Source organism: Macrosteles quadrilineatus, unplaced genomic scaffold (assembly GCF_028750875.1).
Source record: "Macrosteles quadrilineatus isolate MER2022 unplaced genomic scaffold, UCM_ALF_1.0 Scaffold_8__2_contigs__length_117827958, whole genome shotgun sequence".
Lineage (NCBI taxonomy): Eukaryota > Metazoa > Arthropoda > Insecta > Hemiptera > Cicadellidae > Macrosteles > Macrosteles quadrilineatus.
The window spans coordinates 89,546,090-89,559,147 of NW_026542601.1; the positions used below are offsets into that span (position 1 = coordinate 89,546,090).

General features: G+C 37.4%; 1 protein-coding gene across 2 annotated transcripts in view; it reads left to right on the plus strand.

Annotated features, from left to right (window-relative positions):
• The first annotated feature begins 278 nt into the window (after positions 1 to 278).
• Positions 279 to 13,058, plus strand: part of LOC129000096 (EH domain-binding protein 1) — a 33,016-nt gene continuing 20,236 nt past the window's right edge. Inside the window, exons 1-7 of one of the 2 annotated variants that reach the window (XM_054426988.1) lie at positions 279 to 457; positions 2,111 to 2,243; positions 2,848 to 3,055; positions 4,633 to 4,814; positions 9,654 to 9,745; positions 10,382 to 10,489; positions 11,930 to 12,038. In XM_054426988.1, coding sequence (XP_054282963.1) covers positions 2,140 to 2,243; positions 2,848 to 3,055; positions 4,633 to 4,814; positions 9,654 to 9,745; positions 10,382 to 10,489; positions 11,930 to 12,038 — 803 coding nt within the window. In that variant the 5' untranslated portion in view covers positions 279 to 457; positions 2,111 to 2,139. Of the gene's footprint in view, positions 458 to 2,110; positions 2,244 to 2,847; positions 3,056 to 4,632; positions 4,815 to 9,653; positions 9,746 to 10,381; positions 10,490 to 11,929; positions 12,039 to 13,058 lie in introns of those variants that run through there. The other variant, XM_054426987.1, reaches the window with a different exon arrangement.

Consider the following 13,058-nt stretch of genomic DNA (forward strand, 5'->3'; position numbering starts at 1 on the left):
TAACCAATGTTGGTCACAACATGTTAGCGAAGGATCTATGCAGATGAATTCAGAACTACCAAATTACATAGTAAAAATCTATGGTAAAACTTATATATAGCTCCTTAGATGCTTTATGATTTGTTTGGTTTCATGCAATGTTTTCTTCATGTCTATCCCAATTCCGAGTTTTGTTGCTCACGGCACGGCTCAAGCTCAAGCCAATGCCAAAGCCTGCCAAGCCAAGGCTGTTTTGCTGCTGCCTGCTGCTTTAGTTCTAGTTGCCTGCTGTAGCAGTAGCTGTAGCTTATGTCCTGTCACTTGTCTCGTCGCTGAGTCATTGTTAATTTTGTTCCGTGATTACTGTTTTGTTTTGTCTGTCTGCTAGAGGAATGACAATGGAACCATAATCACAATTTATTGACCATACTAAGTTAAATAGGACAGTATTCTTCAAGTAAAAGGTATTACTCATTGGGTAGGTGATAATATTCTCTAATTGTTGTTCATAAATGCCTTACCTTAAGCCATTGTTTTTCTATTAACCTTGGACCAGTAGACAGAAAACCAATAAACTATACTCTATCTGTCAAAATATTTTTACGCTCGTTCAATGAGTATATGATCTGGAATAATGCATATTTTAAATACTTTATTGTTTTATTTAGTGACATAATGGTAATTGCTATCTCACCACAAAAATAATTTGCTTTATTAAATAAATCATTCATATTAGTTATGATAAATCTAAGGTCTTATGTCAATTTTGTACTTTGTTAAACATAGGCTAGTTTTATTTAGAGTTGGTGGCCTACGATAAAGCTTGGGTACAGTTTCTTAACGGGGCTATGCTAATATCGATTGAAACTATCGATTCGATTAGTAAACCTTCATGCGATTTTTTCACCATCAGCAAGTTTGGTTGGTTAGGTTAGGTTATGATAGTTTAATTTTATAATAGATAAATTCGATAGTTTCAATTGATATTAGCTTAGCCCAGTTAACCCTTAGAGTGCCAGGCGAGAAATAAAAGTAACGCTCAAAAAATGCCGGATGATTTTTCCCGAAGGTCGCGCTAAAAATGCCGAGCGCGATCTGGCGATTTTTAGGTTAAAATTTCGTAAAAATCGAATTTTCGATATTTCGACCAACGAAAATCGATGTATTGCATCTAGTAACTTTCGACTCAATGTTAATATATGGGTTAAAATAATCCGAGTATCCATTCGGTTGTTATGACAACTGTTCGATCATTACGAAACGTCCGGCTGACCGGACGTTGGCACTTTTGGCTCGTTCTAAAAACGTCCGGTCGGCCGGACGTCGGCACTTTTGGCTCGTTTTAAAAACGTCCGGTTCCCCGGACGTTGGCACTCAAAGGGTTAAGAAACTGTACTTACCCTAAAGCTTTAAAAATGACAAGGGATTAAACTAATTAAAAGTTACAGTAGACTCCCTCTTATCCGGACACCTTTTAACTGGACATCGGCTTAACTGGACCGCGCTTGGCGAAAATGTACCTATCTTAATATCTTAAACCGGACAATTTTTATCAGCACATTGGTTTAACCGGACTAGATCGGCAGGAAGTGGGCGGTAGGCCTACTGAAAACAACTGTTCTTGGGGGAAAGATTTGAGACCATAGATCACGTGTCTAAATACAATGCTCTCCTAAATTTAAGTTAAATACTGTATACAGTATGCATTTAAACGGTCCGTTTTAACGAGTTTTTGGGGACGTCAGTTTAACCAGAAAAGGGGACGTCGGTTTAACCAGAAAAGGGGACGTCGGTTTAACCAGAAAAACCGTTGTCCGGACTGGCCTCGGTCCCGAGGAGTAAGTTACGGATAAGAGGGAGTCTACTGTAGGTCTATCCAATTTTCGAATGAAGTAAGTTATGTGTTCGATAAGAAGTCACAAAGATTTTAATGCAAATCGACTTTCTTCCAACATTCATATTCTTACTGTCCGGACATGAACATTTTACAAATTTTGTTTAGTACCTAATTCAATGCCCTTGACTTGATTGAATACAGTAAATATCTAGGACCAAAGTTGTTAATAGGTCTACTTCATAAACTACCTAACAATCTTTTGATTTTCTTTTGAATTTATCTTTCGATCTCCAGGCTGATCCATCACGGGTCCTTTTGCAGCCATGGGTTCTGTTTGGAAACGATTGCAGAGAGTCAACAAACGAGCAGCAAAGTTTCAATTTACTGTTTCTTACCATCAAGTGACTGTTGAAACTACACCCAAATGGTAAGTAAATTTAACTTAGTTTTTTGGAGTTTCTCCATAACTTTTAATCCTTATATAACGGTTCAATGTACAAAATTATATTGGTTTTTGTTAGCTTTAACTATGGTTTTAATGCAAATGAGGCATTTTAAGGCTATGTTTTGAGAATAAAAATTTTAAAGAAACCATTTTAAAACCCATAAACACTCTGTTCCCATAACCCGATCTTGCTGATTTACGAACTCATTAAAGTGTATCCAGCTCTATGCGTTCATGACACATCAAAATAGGACCAAAATTACTTGACCTGTCGCGTTCAAGGACACCCGCATATATAACTGATGTAGGCCGTAGGCTATAATAATTGTACAAATAAGTTAGTATTTTCAACCTCTGGGGACAATCAAAATGAATTAGTAAATTGGTCTCTAAGTCTCACCGTGCCACTTTATGGTCATAGCTTCTTCTCAATCTTCCCTAGCCTATAGGGAAATTCGCTAGAATGACCTGTGGTATGATATTATTCTTTTTATCCATCTAAGATTAAAAGACAGACATCTTAAAGAAACTTTTAAGTGCTTATAACCAAATGTTACTGATCTTAAATTTCTATTCCAAAATCAAGGAAACCAAATAGATTGAGTGTCATTTGGACGAGGAGAAGCCGCAGAGTGATTTCCGAAGCTTTGCCCTGGGAACCAACCATGAAGGATCCTCTCCGAGGTCTTGCTGTGTGGGCTGTCCCTGAGAACAAGGATATATCTGTGACACTCTTCAAGGATCCTCGCACTCAAGAGCTGGAGGACAAGGAATGGACCTTTGTTCTAGAAGACGTGAGTTCCTTTATTTTAGCTTTGCTGAATATCTTGACTACTAGTCTTTTTATTCCATATGCTGCGTGCCTGTATAGTTTTCTTTGTTTCTGGCTTTTTATCCTTGAAACCTGACACAATATTTAACCCCTTTACTAGAGAAATGCTGAAGGCTTATTAAAATAAATTAATATTTGGTCGATAAGTAACCTACATTCCAATTATAAGAAGGTAAATAAATAAGCATTAATTTTTGCAAAGTATATTTCAACCCCCATTGAGACAAATTTAACTGAATTCAGATAACTTCATTTTATTCCAAAATTTAGAAAACCCCCACACAATTGCACATCATGGAGGTTTTAATTTGCCTATATCTTTAATGGATGATCTTTGATTAAACATGGTATAACTTGTGTTGATGATTTTTTTTCTGAGCTAAAATAAAACCCTTTACTCTGCATTTTACTCTTTTTTACACTTTAGTAGCCCAATAACTAAATATTAAAAGCATTTATTTTGTTGAAATGTATCGCTTAGGTGTTAAAATGTAGTTTAGTTATTTTCTGATCAAAATATAGCCTACCATACAATCCCTAGGGTAATTTGATCCATTTAGCCTATTAGCTGATAAACATTACTTCATTAAAAACTGAATAACAAGACAATCATTAGCAAAAACATCTTAATAACGAATGTGTTTTCAAAATAGTTATGTAGTTGGGTTTTATCCATCTCTTAAGAGTATTGCTAATGAGATTGTGTTGTAAATTTCCTATCAGGACTATATATGACCAATATCTGACTGATACGTCGATCAATAACTGACTAGCAAAACTATTGCAAGATGTGAAAAATCAAATTCACACCTAGACTATACAATGTGCACTGACGTTTGCACACCCAAAACAGATTAAGGTCAGATAAATGTAGAAAAAATCAAGTTATTTAACTATTTAAGCTACAAACTCTGCTTCTTATGGATAAAAGGGAGATGTTTATATTGTACGTTTATTTGTAAGTCGTATAAAGTGTGACAATTGTTTTTCACCTTTGAGTGAATAAATGCATTCTTTTTCTCACACATATTATTTATTTATTCAAAATTCAGTCACTTTATAATCAATATTATTCTAGAGCTTAAATACCTTTTATGTTGCTAATGTAATCCATTGGTCGTCTGGATAGCAACCGGTTTCGATAGTCAAGGTGTCATTGTCAAGCTTTATAAGATGTGTTGTTGCTCCTAGAAGGTTGTCAAGAAGGTAAGGACACAGCGACGGCAGTCTAGACTTACACCCTGAATCCGCAGCGGGATCATTAGTGTTGTTGTATCGCCATACTGTGTTATTTCTTTATGAATATGTTTGTTCGTGTCTCGTGTTTTTGTTTTAAAGACTTCTTGACGACCTTCTAGGAGTGACAACACATCTTTTAAAGCTTGACAATGCCACCTTGAGTGTCGAAACCGGTCGCTATCCAGACGACCAATGGATTACGCTGGCAACAAAAAGGTATTTAAGCTCTAGAATATTATTGTTACAAGGTAATCCGGAAGGCAACACCTCAAAAATGTACAATCAAATAAAATCCTATAGGTTGGCCCTACTGGTAAAAGAAGACAACTCGCAGTAGCAAGTGTTAACATGAAGAAGTATGCCAGTATTGAATCAACTCAGCATGACTTGAATCTCATCATGAAGCCAACTACTAAGAAAATTACTTCTGCCACTCTAGAGTGCACATTGTCCTGTGTGTTTTTGAGGGAAGGAAAAGCAACGTAAGTATCGGCGTATTTCATTGTAGCAAAACATTTTCATGTAAAAGATAAATCTCAGTTTAAAAATTTTGTCTTTTGAAAAAGGAGTAGGCCTATATTTTCCAATAATTTTTAGTAGGCTATTATTGTAAATAATTTTTTATGAGAAAAGGGTTTTACCTTATTTAGCAAAAGATAATAGTACTTTTCCCTGTGAAAATGTAGACTGCTACATCATACAATAATTTATATTACTTTTTTTGTTATTCCAGAATTGTTTAGAACAGAGATAAATATGTTATCAATAGTTTTCAATTATTATTCCACAACTTGTTAACAAATTTCTTACACAAATTACTATTACTCAAACGTTTGTTGAGTACCAATGAAATAATATAAAAGAATAAAATTATTCCTTGTAGAAAATTTAAATTTTTACAGCAATTTGAGAACGACAATAGATTAGTTAGTGAATTTATGAAAAACAGTGACATTGCTTTACTAGAGGACTTTGATGTGTAGTGTTCTTTCTGATATTGACAGCTGATGTTGCAGGGACGAAGACAAGCACAGTATGGCTAGTCTGATACCAACAACAGACACATTGCTCCATTGGAGGACTTTGATGTGTAGTGTTCTTTGTGATATTGACAGCTGATGTTGCAGGGATGAAGACAAGCACAGTATGGCTAGTCTGATACCAACAACAGACACATTGCTCCATTGTAGGACTTTGATGTGTAGTGTTCTTTGTGATATTGACAGCTGATATTGTTGCAGGGACGAAGACAAGCACAGTATGGCTAGTCTGATACCAACAACAGACACATTGCTCCATTGTAGGACTTTGATGTGTAGTGTTCTTTGTGATATTTACAGCTGATATTGCAGGGACGAAGACAAGCACAGTATGGCTAGTCTGATACCAACAACAGACACATTGCTCCATTGTAGGACTTTGATGTGTAGTGTTCTTTCTGATATTGACAGCTGATATTGTTGCAGGGACGAAGACAAGCACAGTATGGCTAGTCTGATACCAACAACAGACACATTGCTCCATTGTAGGACTTTGATGTGTAGTGTTCTTTGTGATATTGACAGCTGATATTGCAGGGACGAAGACAAGCACAGTATGGCTAGTCTGATACCAACAACAGACACATTGCTCCATTGTAGGACTTTGATGTGTAGTGTTCTTTGTGATATTGACAGCTGATATTGCAGGGACGAAGACAAGCACAGTATGGCTAGTCTGATACCAACAACAGACACATTGCTCCATTGTAGGACTTTGATGTGTAATGTTCTTTGTGATATTGACAGCTGATGTTGCAGGGATGAAGACAAGCACAGTATGGCTAGTCTGATACCAACAACAGACACATTGCTCCATTGTAGGACTTTGATGTGTAGTGTTCTTTGTGATATTGACAGCTGATGTTGCAGGGATGAAGACATGCAGAGTATGGCTAGTCTGATACCAACAACAGACACATTGCTCCATTGTAGGACTTTGATGTGTAGTGTTCTTTGTGATATTGACAGCTGATGTTGTTGCAGGGATGAAGACATGCAGAGTATGGCTAGTCTGATGAGTACCAATAACAATAGTGACATTGCTCCATTGGAGGACTTTGATGTGTAGTGTTCTTTGTGATATTGACAGCTGATATTGTTGCAGGGACGAAGACAAGCACAGTATGGCTAGTCTGATACCAACAACAGACACATTGCTCCATTGTAGGACTTTGATGTGTAGTGTTCTTTGTGATATTTACAGCTGATATTGCAGGGACGAAGACAAGCACAGTATGGCTAGTCTGATACCAACAACAGACACATTGCTCCATTGTAGGACTTTGATGTGTAATGTTCTTTGTGATATTGACAGCTGATGTTGCAGGGACGAAGACAAGCACAGTATGGCTAGTCTGATACCAACAACAGACACATTGCTCCATTGTAGGACTTTGATGTGTAGTGTTCTTTGTGATATTGACAGCTGATGTTGCAGGGATGAAGACATGCAGAGTATGGCTAGTCTGATACCAACAACAGACACATTGCTCCATTGTAGGACTTTGATGTGTAGTGTTCTTTGTGATATTGACAGCTGATGTTGTTGCAGGGATGAAGACATGCAGAGTATGGCTAGTCTGATACCAACAACAGACACATTGCTCCATTGTAGGACTTTGATGTGTAGTGTTCTTTGTGATATTGACAGCTGATGTTGTTGCAGGGATGAAGACATGCAGAGTATGGCTAGTCTGATACCAACAACAGACACATTGCTCCATTGTAGGACTTTGATGTGTAGTGTTCTTTGTGATATTGACAGCTGATGTTGTTGCAGGGACGAAGACATGCAGAGTATGGCTAGTCTGATACCAACAACAGACACATTGCTCCATTGTAGGACTTTGATGTGTAATGTTCTTTGTGATATTGACAGCTGATGTTGCAGGGATGAAGACATGCAGAGTATGGCTAGTCTGATGAGTACCAACAACAATAGTGACATTGCTTCATTGTAGGACTTTGATGTGTAGTATTCTTTGTGATATTGACAGCTGATGTTGTTGCAGGAATGAAGACAAGCACAGTATGGCTAGTCTGATACCAACAACAGACACATTGCTCCATTGTAGGACTTTGATGTGTAATGTTCTTTGTGATATTGACAGCTGATGTTGCAGGGATGAAGACATGCAGAGTATGGCTAGTCTGATGAGTACCAACAACAATAGTGACATTGCTTCATTGTAGGACTTTGATGTGTAGTGTTCTTTGTGATATTTACAGCTGGTGTTGTTGCAGGGATGAAGACATGCAGAGTATGGCTAGACTGATGAGTACCAACAACAAGAGTGACATTTCTCCATTGTAGGACTTTGATGTGTAGTGTTCTTTGTGATATTGACAGCTGATATTGTTGCAGGGATGAAGACATGCAGAGTATGGCTAGTCTGATGAGTACCAACAACAATAGTGACATTGCTCCATTGTAGGACTTTGATGTGTAGTGTTCTTTGTGATATTTACAGCTGGTGTTGTTGCAGGGATGAAGACATGCAGAGTATGGCTAGTCTGATGAGTACCAACAACAATAGTGACATTGCTCCATTGTAGGACTTTGATGTGTAGTGTTCTTTGTGATATTGACAGCTGATATTGTTGCAGGGATGAAGACATGCAGAGTATGGCTAGTCTGATGAGTACCAACAACAATAGTGACATTGCTCCATTGTAGGAGTTTGATGTGTAGTGTTCTTTGTGATATTTACAGCTGGTGTTGTTGCAGGGATGAAGACATGCAGAGTATGGCTAGTCTGATGAGTACCAACAACAATAGTGACATTGCTCCATTGTAGGAGTTTGATGTGTAGTGTTCTTTGTGATATTGACAGCTGATGTTGTTGCAGGGATGAAGACATGCAGAGTATGGCTAGTCTGATGAGTACCAATAACAATAGTGACATTGCTCCATTGTAGGACTTTGATGTGTAGTGTTCTTTGTGATATTGACAGCTGATGTTGTTGCAGGGATGAAGACATGCAGAGTATGGCTAGTCTGATGAGTACCAATAACAATAGTGACATTGCTCCATTGTAGGACTTTGATGTATAGTGTTCTTTGTGATATTGACAGCTGATGTTGTTGCAGGGATGAAGACATGCAGAGTATGGCTAGTTTGATGAGTACCAATAACAATAGTGACATTGCTCCATTGTAGGAGTTTGATGTGTAGTGTTCTTTGTGATATTGACAGCTGATGTTGTTGCAGGGATGAAGACATGCAGAGCTGATGAGTACCAATAACAATAGTGACATTGCTCCATTGTAGGAGTTTGATGTGTAGTGTTCTTTGTGATATTGACAGCTGATGTTGTTGCAGGGATGAAGACATGCAGAGTATGGCTAGTCTGATGAGTACCAATAACAATAGTGACATTGCTCCATTGTAGGACTTTGATGTGTAGTGTTCTTTGTGATATTGACAGCTGATGTTGTTGCAGGGATGAAGACATGCAGAGTATGGCTAGTCTGATGAGTACCAATAACAATAGTGACATTGCTCCATTGTAGGACTTTGATGTGTAGTGTTCTTTGTGATATTGACAGCTGATGTTGTTGCAGGGATGAAGACATGCAGAGTATGGCTAGTTTGATGAGTACCAATAACAATAGTGACATTGCTCCATTGTAGGAGTTTGATGTGTAGTGTTCTTTGTGATATTGACAGCTGATGTTGTTGCAGGGATGAAGACATGCAGATCTGATGAGTACCAATAACAATAGTGACATTGCTCCATTGTAGGAGTTTGATGTGTAGTGTTCTTTGTGATATTGACAGCTGATGTTGTTGCAGGGATGAAGACATGCAGAGTATGGCTAGTCTGATGAGTACCAATAACAATAGTGACATTGCTCCATTGTAGGACTTTGATGTGTAGTGTTCTTTGTGATATTGACAGCTGATGTTGTTGCAGGGATGAAGACATGCAGAGTATGGCTAGTCTGATGAATACCAACAACAATAGTGACATTGCTCCATTGTAGGACTTTGATGTGTAGTGTTCTTTGTGATATTGACAGCTGATGTTGTTGCAGGGATGAAGACATGCAGAGTATGGCTAGTCTGATGAGTACCAACAACAATAGTGACATTGCTCCATTGGAGGACTTTGATGTGTAGTGTTCTTTGTGATATTGACAGCTGATGTTGTTGCAGGGATGAAGACATGCAGAGTATGGCTAGTCTGATGAGTACCAATAACAATAGTGACATTGCTCCATTGTAGGACTTTGATGTGTAGTGTTCTTTGTGATATTGACAGCTGATGTTGTTGCAGGGATGAAGACATGCAGAGTATGGCTAGTCTGATGAGTACCAATAACAATAGTGACATTGCTCCATTGGAGGACTTTGATGAAGAGGATGATGGTTAGTAGAATTCCACTCATATAGATAGCGGTTCCATCAGCATGTTTAATGTTCATAATAGGAATTATAATGTTCAGGAAATTTCAGCCTTTAATAAATTATTTTTTAAATCTATGCCCAAACCTCAAACTTAACAGTAACCAAACTCGAATTGTCTTATTTTTCCATCAATAAAACATCTTGGCCATTTCTTATAGTTGTTATAAGATTATAAAATCTTAGTCTTTTGGAGATAATAGTTGAACTAGAAAAAAATCTTGTCAACATTTTAGATGCATTTGGGTAAGGTACATTTTAACTCTTAAAAAAATTGAATTTTAGCTTGCTCGAAGATGGATTTTACAACCCATCTGAAAAGTCGTCTATCGATGACCAAGATTAGATATTCTACTTTGACCATGGAAGCCTGCCTTCTAGGTCAATGTTAGGAGATTCCTGTCCTAAAAGAATTCAAACAATATTTGAAAGGATCTGCATTATCAGTCAGTGGATCAGTGTTTGTATCCTTACCTTTTATGTTTTTACCATTCGAAAAAGCTACAGTATTATATCTCTGGCTGTAGTATAAATTTTTTTTTACCATCAGCAGATAAGATTTAGACTGACAGAAGCACATTGTTGTTTTTCTATATACAGAAGGCTCGATGAAACACAGCCTACATGAAGTGTCTGAACTGACCAATCAACTGGACATGTTGACCAACAGCCTGAGCGGCTCTGAGTTCGCCAGCACTCCGATGAGTGGTGAGTTTCAGACTCAAACTTAACATTCTAAGACAGTGTGTTATTGAATTCAAACGGTTGATATTTAGCTTTCGTCATAGTTGATGTATCTGAACTATAAATTGAAGCGTACTTAATACAACTTTCTTGTCGTCTGGTTACAGTGCAATTGAGTTTTACAGCTAGATATTGTTAACAGTTGTCAACCAAATAATGAGGTCGTTATGAAATGTTTATGTTCTTGCAATAATAAGTCACAAACATTCATCCATTACCAGACAATGGCCGGGAAAATTGCATTGCAACTGTACCTGTACCCATACAAATGCATGCTGGCTCTGTACCTAGGACAATGACAATAGCTGGGTGGTTAAAGTGCTTGCCTAACATACAAGAGGTCTGGTTTGGTCCTGAGAAAAGTCAGCTTTTTGATGTTCGAAACTAGACCCAGCTGCCCCTGATCATTGGGTTTTAAATAAATGATCCTGACTGATGAAACAGCTGATCTTAGTCAGTAACAAAGCTACACATCATCTCACACTATTCTACACTCATCCTCCACTCAAATTTGGGTTAAAATACACACTTAGGTGGCATCCCCATCTCAACTAATTGATAATTAATAATTGTATTATTGTAAACTTGTATAGACCCTTATCACTTGATCAAAAATACCACTATACTAAAATTCTCTTACAAATTGATTCGTGGTTCTAATTACATACTAGTTTGTAGACCTTCAAAATTTGAGCTAGACTCACACTTTTGGCTGAGTAAAATGGCCTTTAACATTAAGTTTTCTAGTGACCAACGTGTTCCTTACTTCACTATTCTTGCTTGTTCCAATTCCTAAGGGACTATTAGTCTGGTATAGCCTGAATTAATGTCAAAAACAATTCCGGGCTCGTGCCTAGTGTCCTAGGACAAAAAAAAGTTTGTCTGGTCATAGTTTTAAAAGTTGTTTGTGAAAGAAAATTAATGCTCCCGCCAAAATATAAATCATGTCTGTGGTTAGGTTTATGTAGGAAGGGGTCATCCCTGGTGATTACTGTTGCCAGTTGACAGATGTGTACAGAAAAGTGGTTCGATTTAGAAAATGTTGACAGGATATTTTCTTTCACGATGTTTTTAATAGCATGGAAAAACTTATGGTCCCATAGGAGTAGGAACCAGCAAGAATAGTGGTGAATGAAGTAAGGAAAGGTTGGTTTCAGATTTGAACTAGCTTGCTTGGTTTGCGACGGGAGCTTGATGGGAACCTTAATTTACGATAGCCCTCATTCAGCATAAACAAAGTTGTTAAGTAAAGTCATCATGTTTTTTTAGAATGTAGACCTAATTGGATTACCTTTTGTTTAATTAGAAGCTGACACCAATTAAAGAACAATTTTATTGAATGATTTTCCTCTGGAATACCAGTAATCCTGAAGACTGTGTTTTACTGTGTTAATTTGTGTGCAGTTGCCAGTTTGAGGGAAGATGTAACACCTCTAGCCGGAGAAGAAAAAGGCTTCCCTCTCATAAGTGGTAGCAACATCAACTCTGGACAGCCTGATTCTCACCAGCCTAGGTAAGGAGTCACTCAGATGTTTAGTGGTTGATGCACCTTGTTCAACCTTCATTTGCACTTCTACGTAGGCTTCAACCCGTCTAGCAGATGAGGTCTAGTGATAGTTATTATTTTAATGCCAATTATAGACCTGGTGGTAAAATCATGATCAACTATGACCGTGTTCATGGTAATCTCTACCGATTGTTTCTTGTGAATTGTCGATACATAAACTTTGCTGATGGCTCCTGTGATCACTTCAATATATCCAGATTCCTGTCCAAAAATACATTAAAAAAATAATATCCCTCCAAACTTAAACACTTTTGTTTTTATTCATTGTGTTAACATGGTCTGGAATCAGAATCATATCTGATCAACTGCACACTGTGACATAGTTGCTAACGTAAGTTACCAACATTCCTTCCTATGTTTACTGCTCCAAAATGCACAATGCTGCATTGTGATGTCACTGTGATTACGCCTCTACGCAGCATGAGTTCCCTAACCTACACCACAATAAATATGCAAATATCACCGTGAATAATCTGTGAATTTAATTTCAAGTTTGAGGTTTTTAAAAATTATTCTGATAAAATTATACTTTTAATATCAAGGGTGAATCAACCCCTTGATACTGAACTAACCCTTAATAGAGAGTTGTGTTGTCCAAGAATCCTATTAACACGCTGCCTACCAGCTGCCACACTCCTATTGTTTAAAGTGTTAGTGAATGTGTTAAATAGCATATTCAATAGGATTAAAAAGCTTCCTATTTATCAACTGCCTCCTACTACCAGGAACACGGTTATCAAACACTGATAAAGTTGATGTACACTACTGACTGGCTGAAGGGACAATCTGATATTTTTTGTTATTATCACTGCTTACAAAATATATTAGTCCTAGAAATGTTACCCCATTTAATTCCAATTATAATCAGGTTCTGTTAAAATACTATGGCATAAACAATAAAAATAGACCTGACTCAGCAAATCAAAGGATGTTTATGCTGCATTTGTTATATTTTGCATCTTTGTT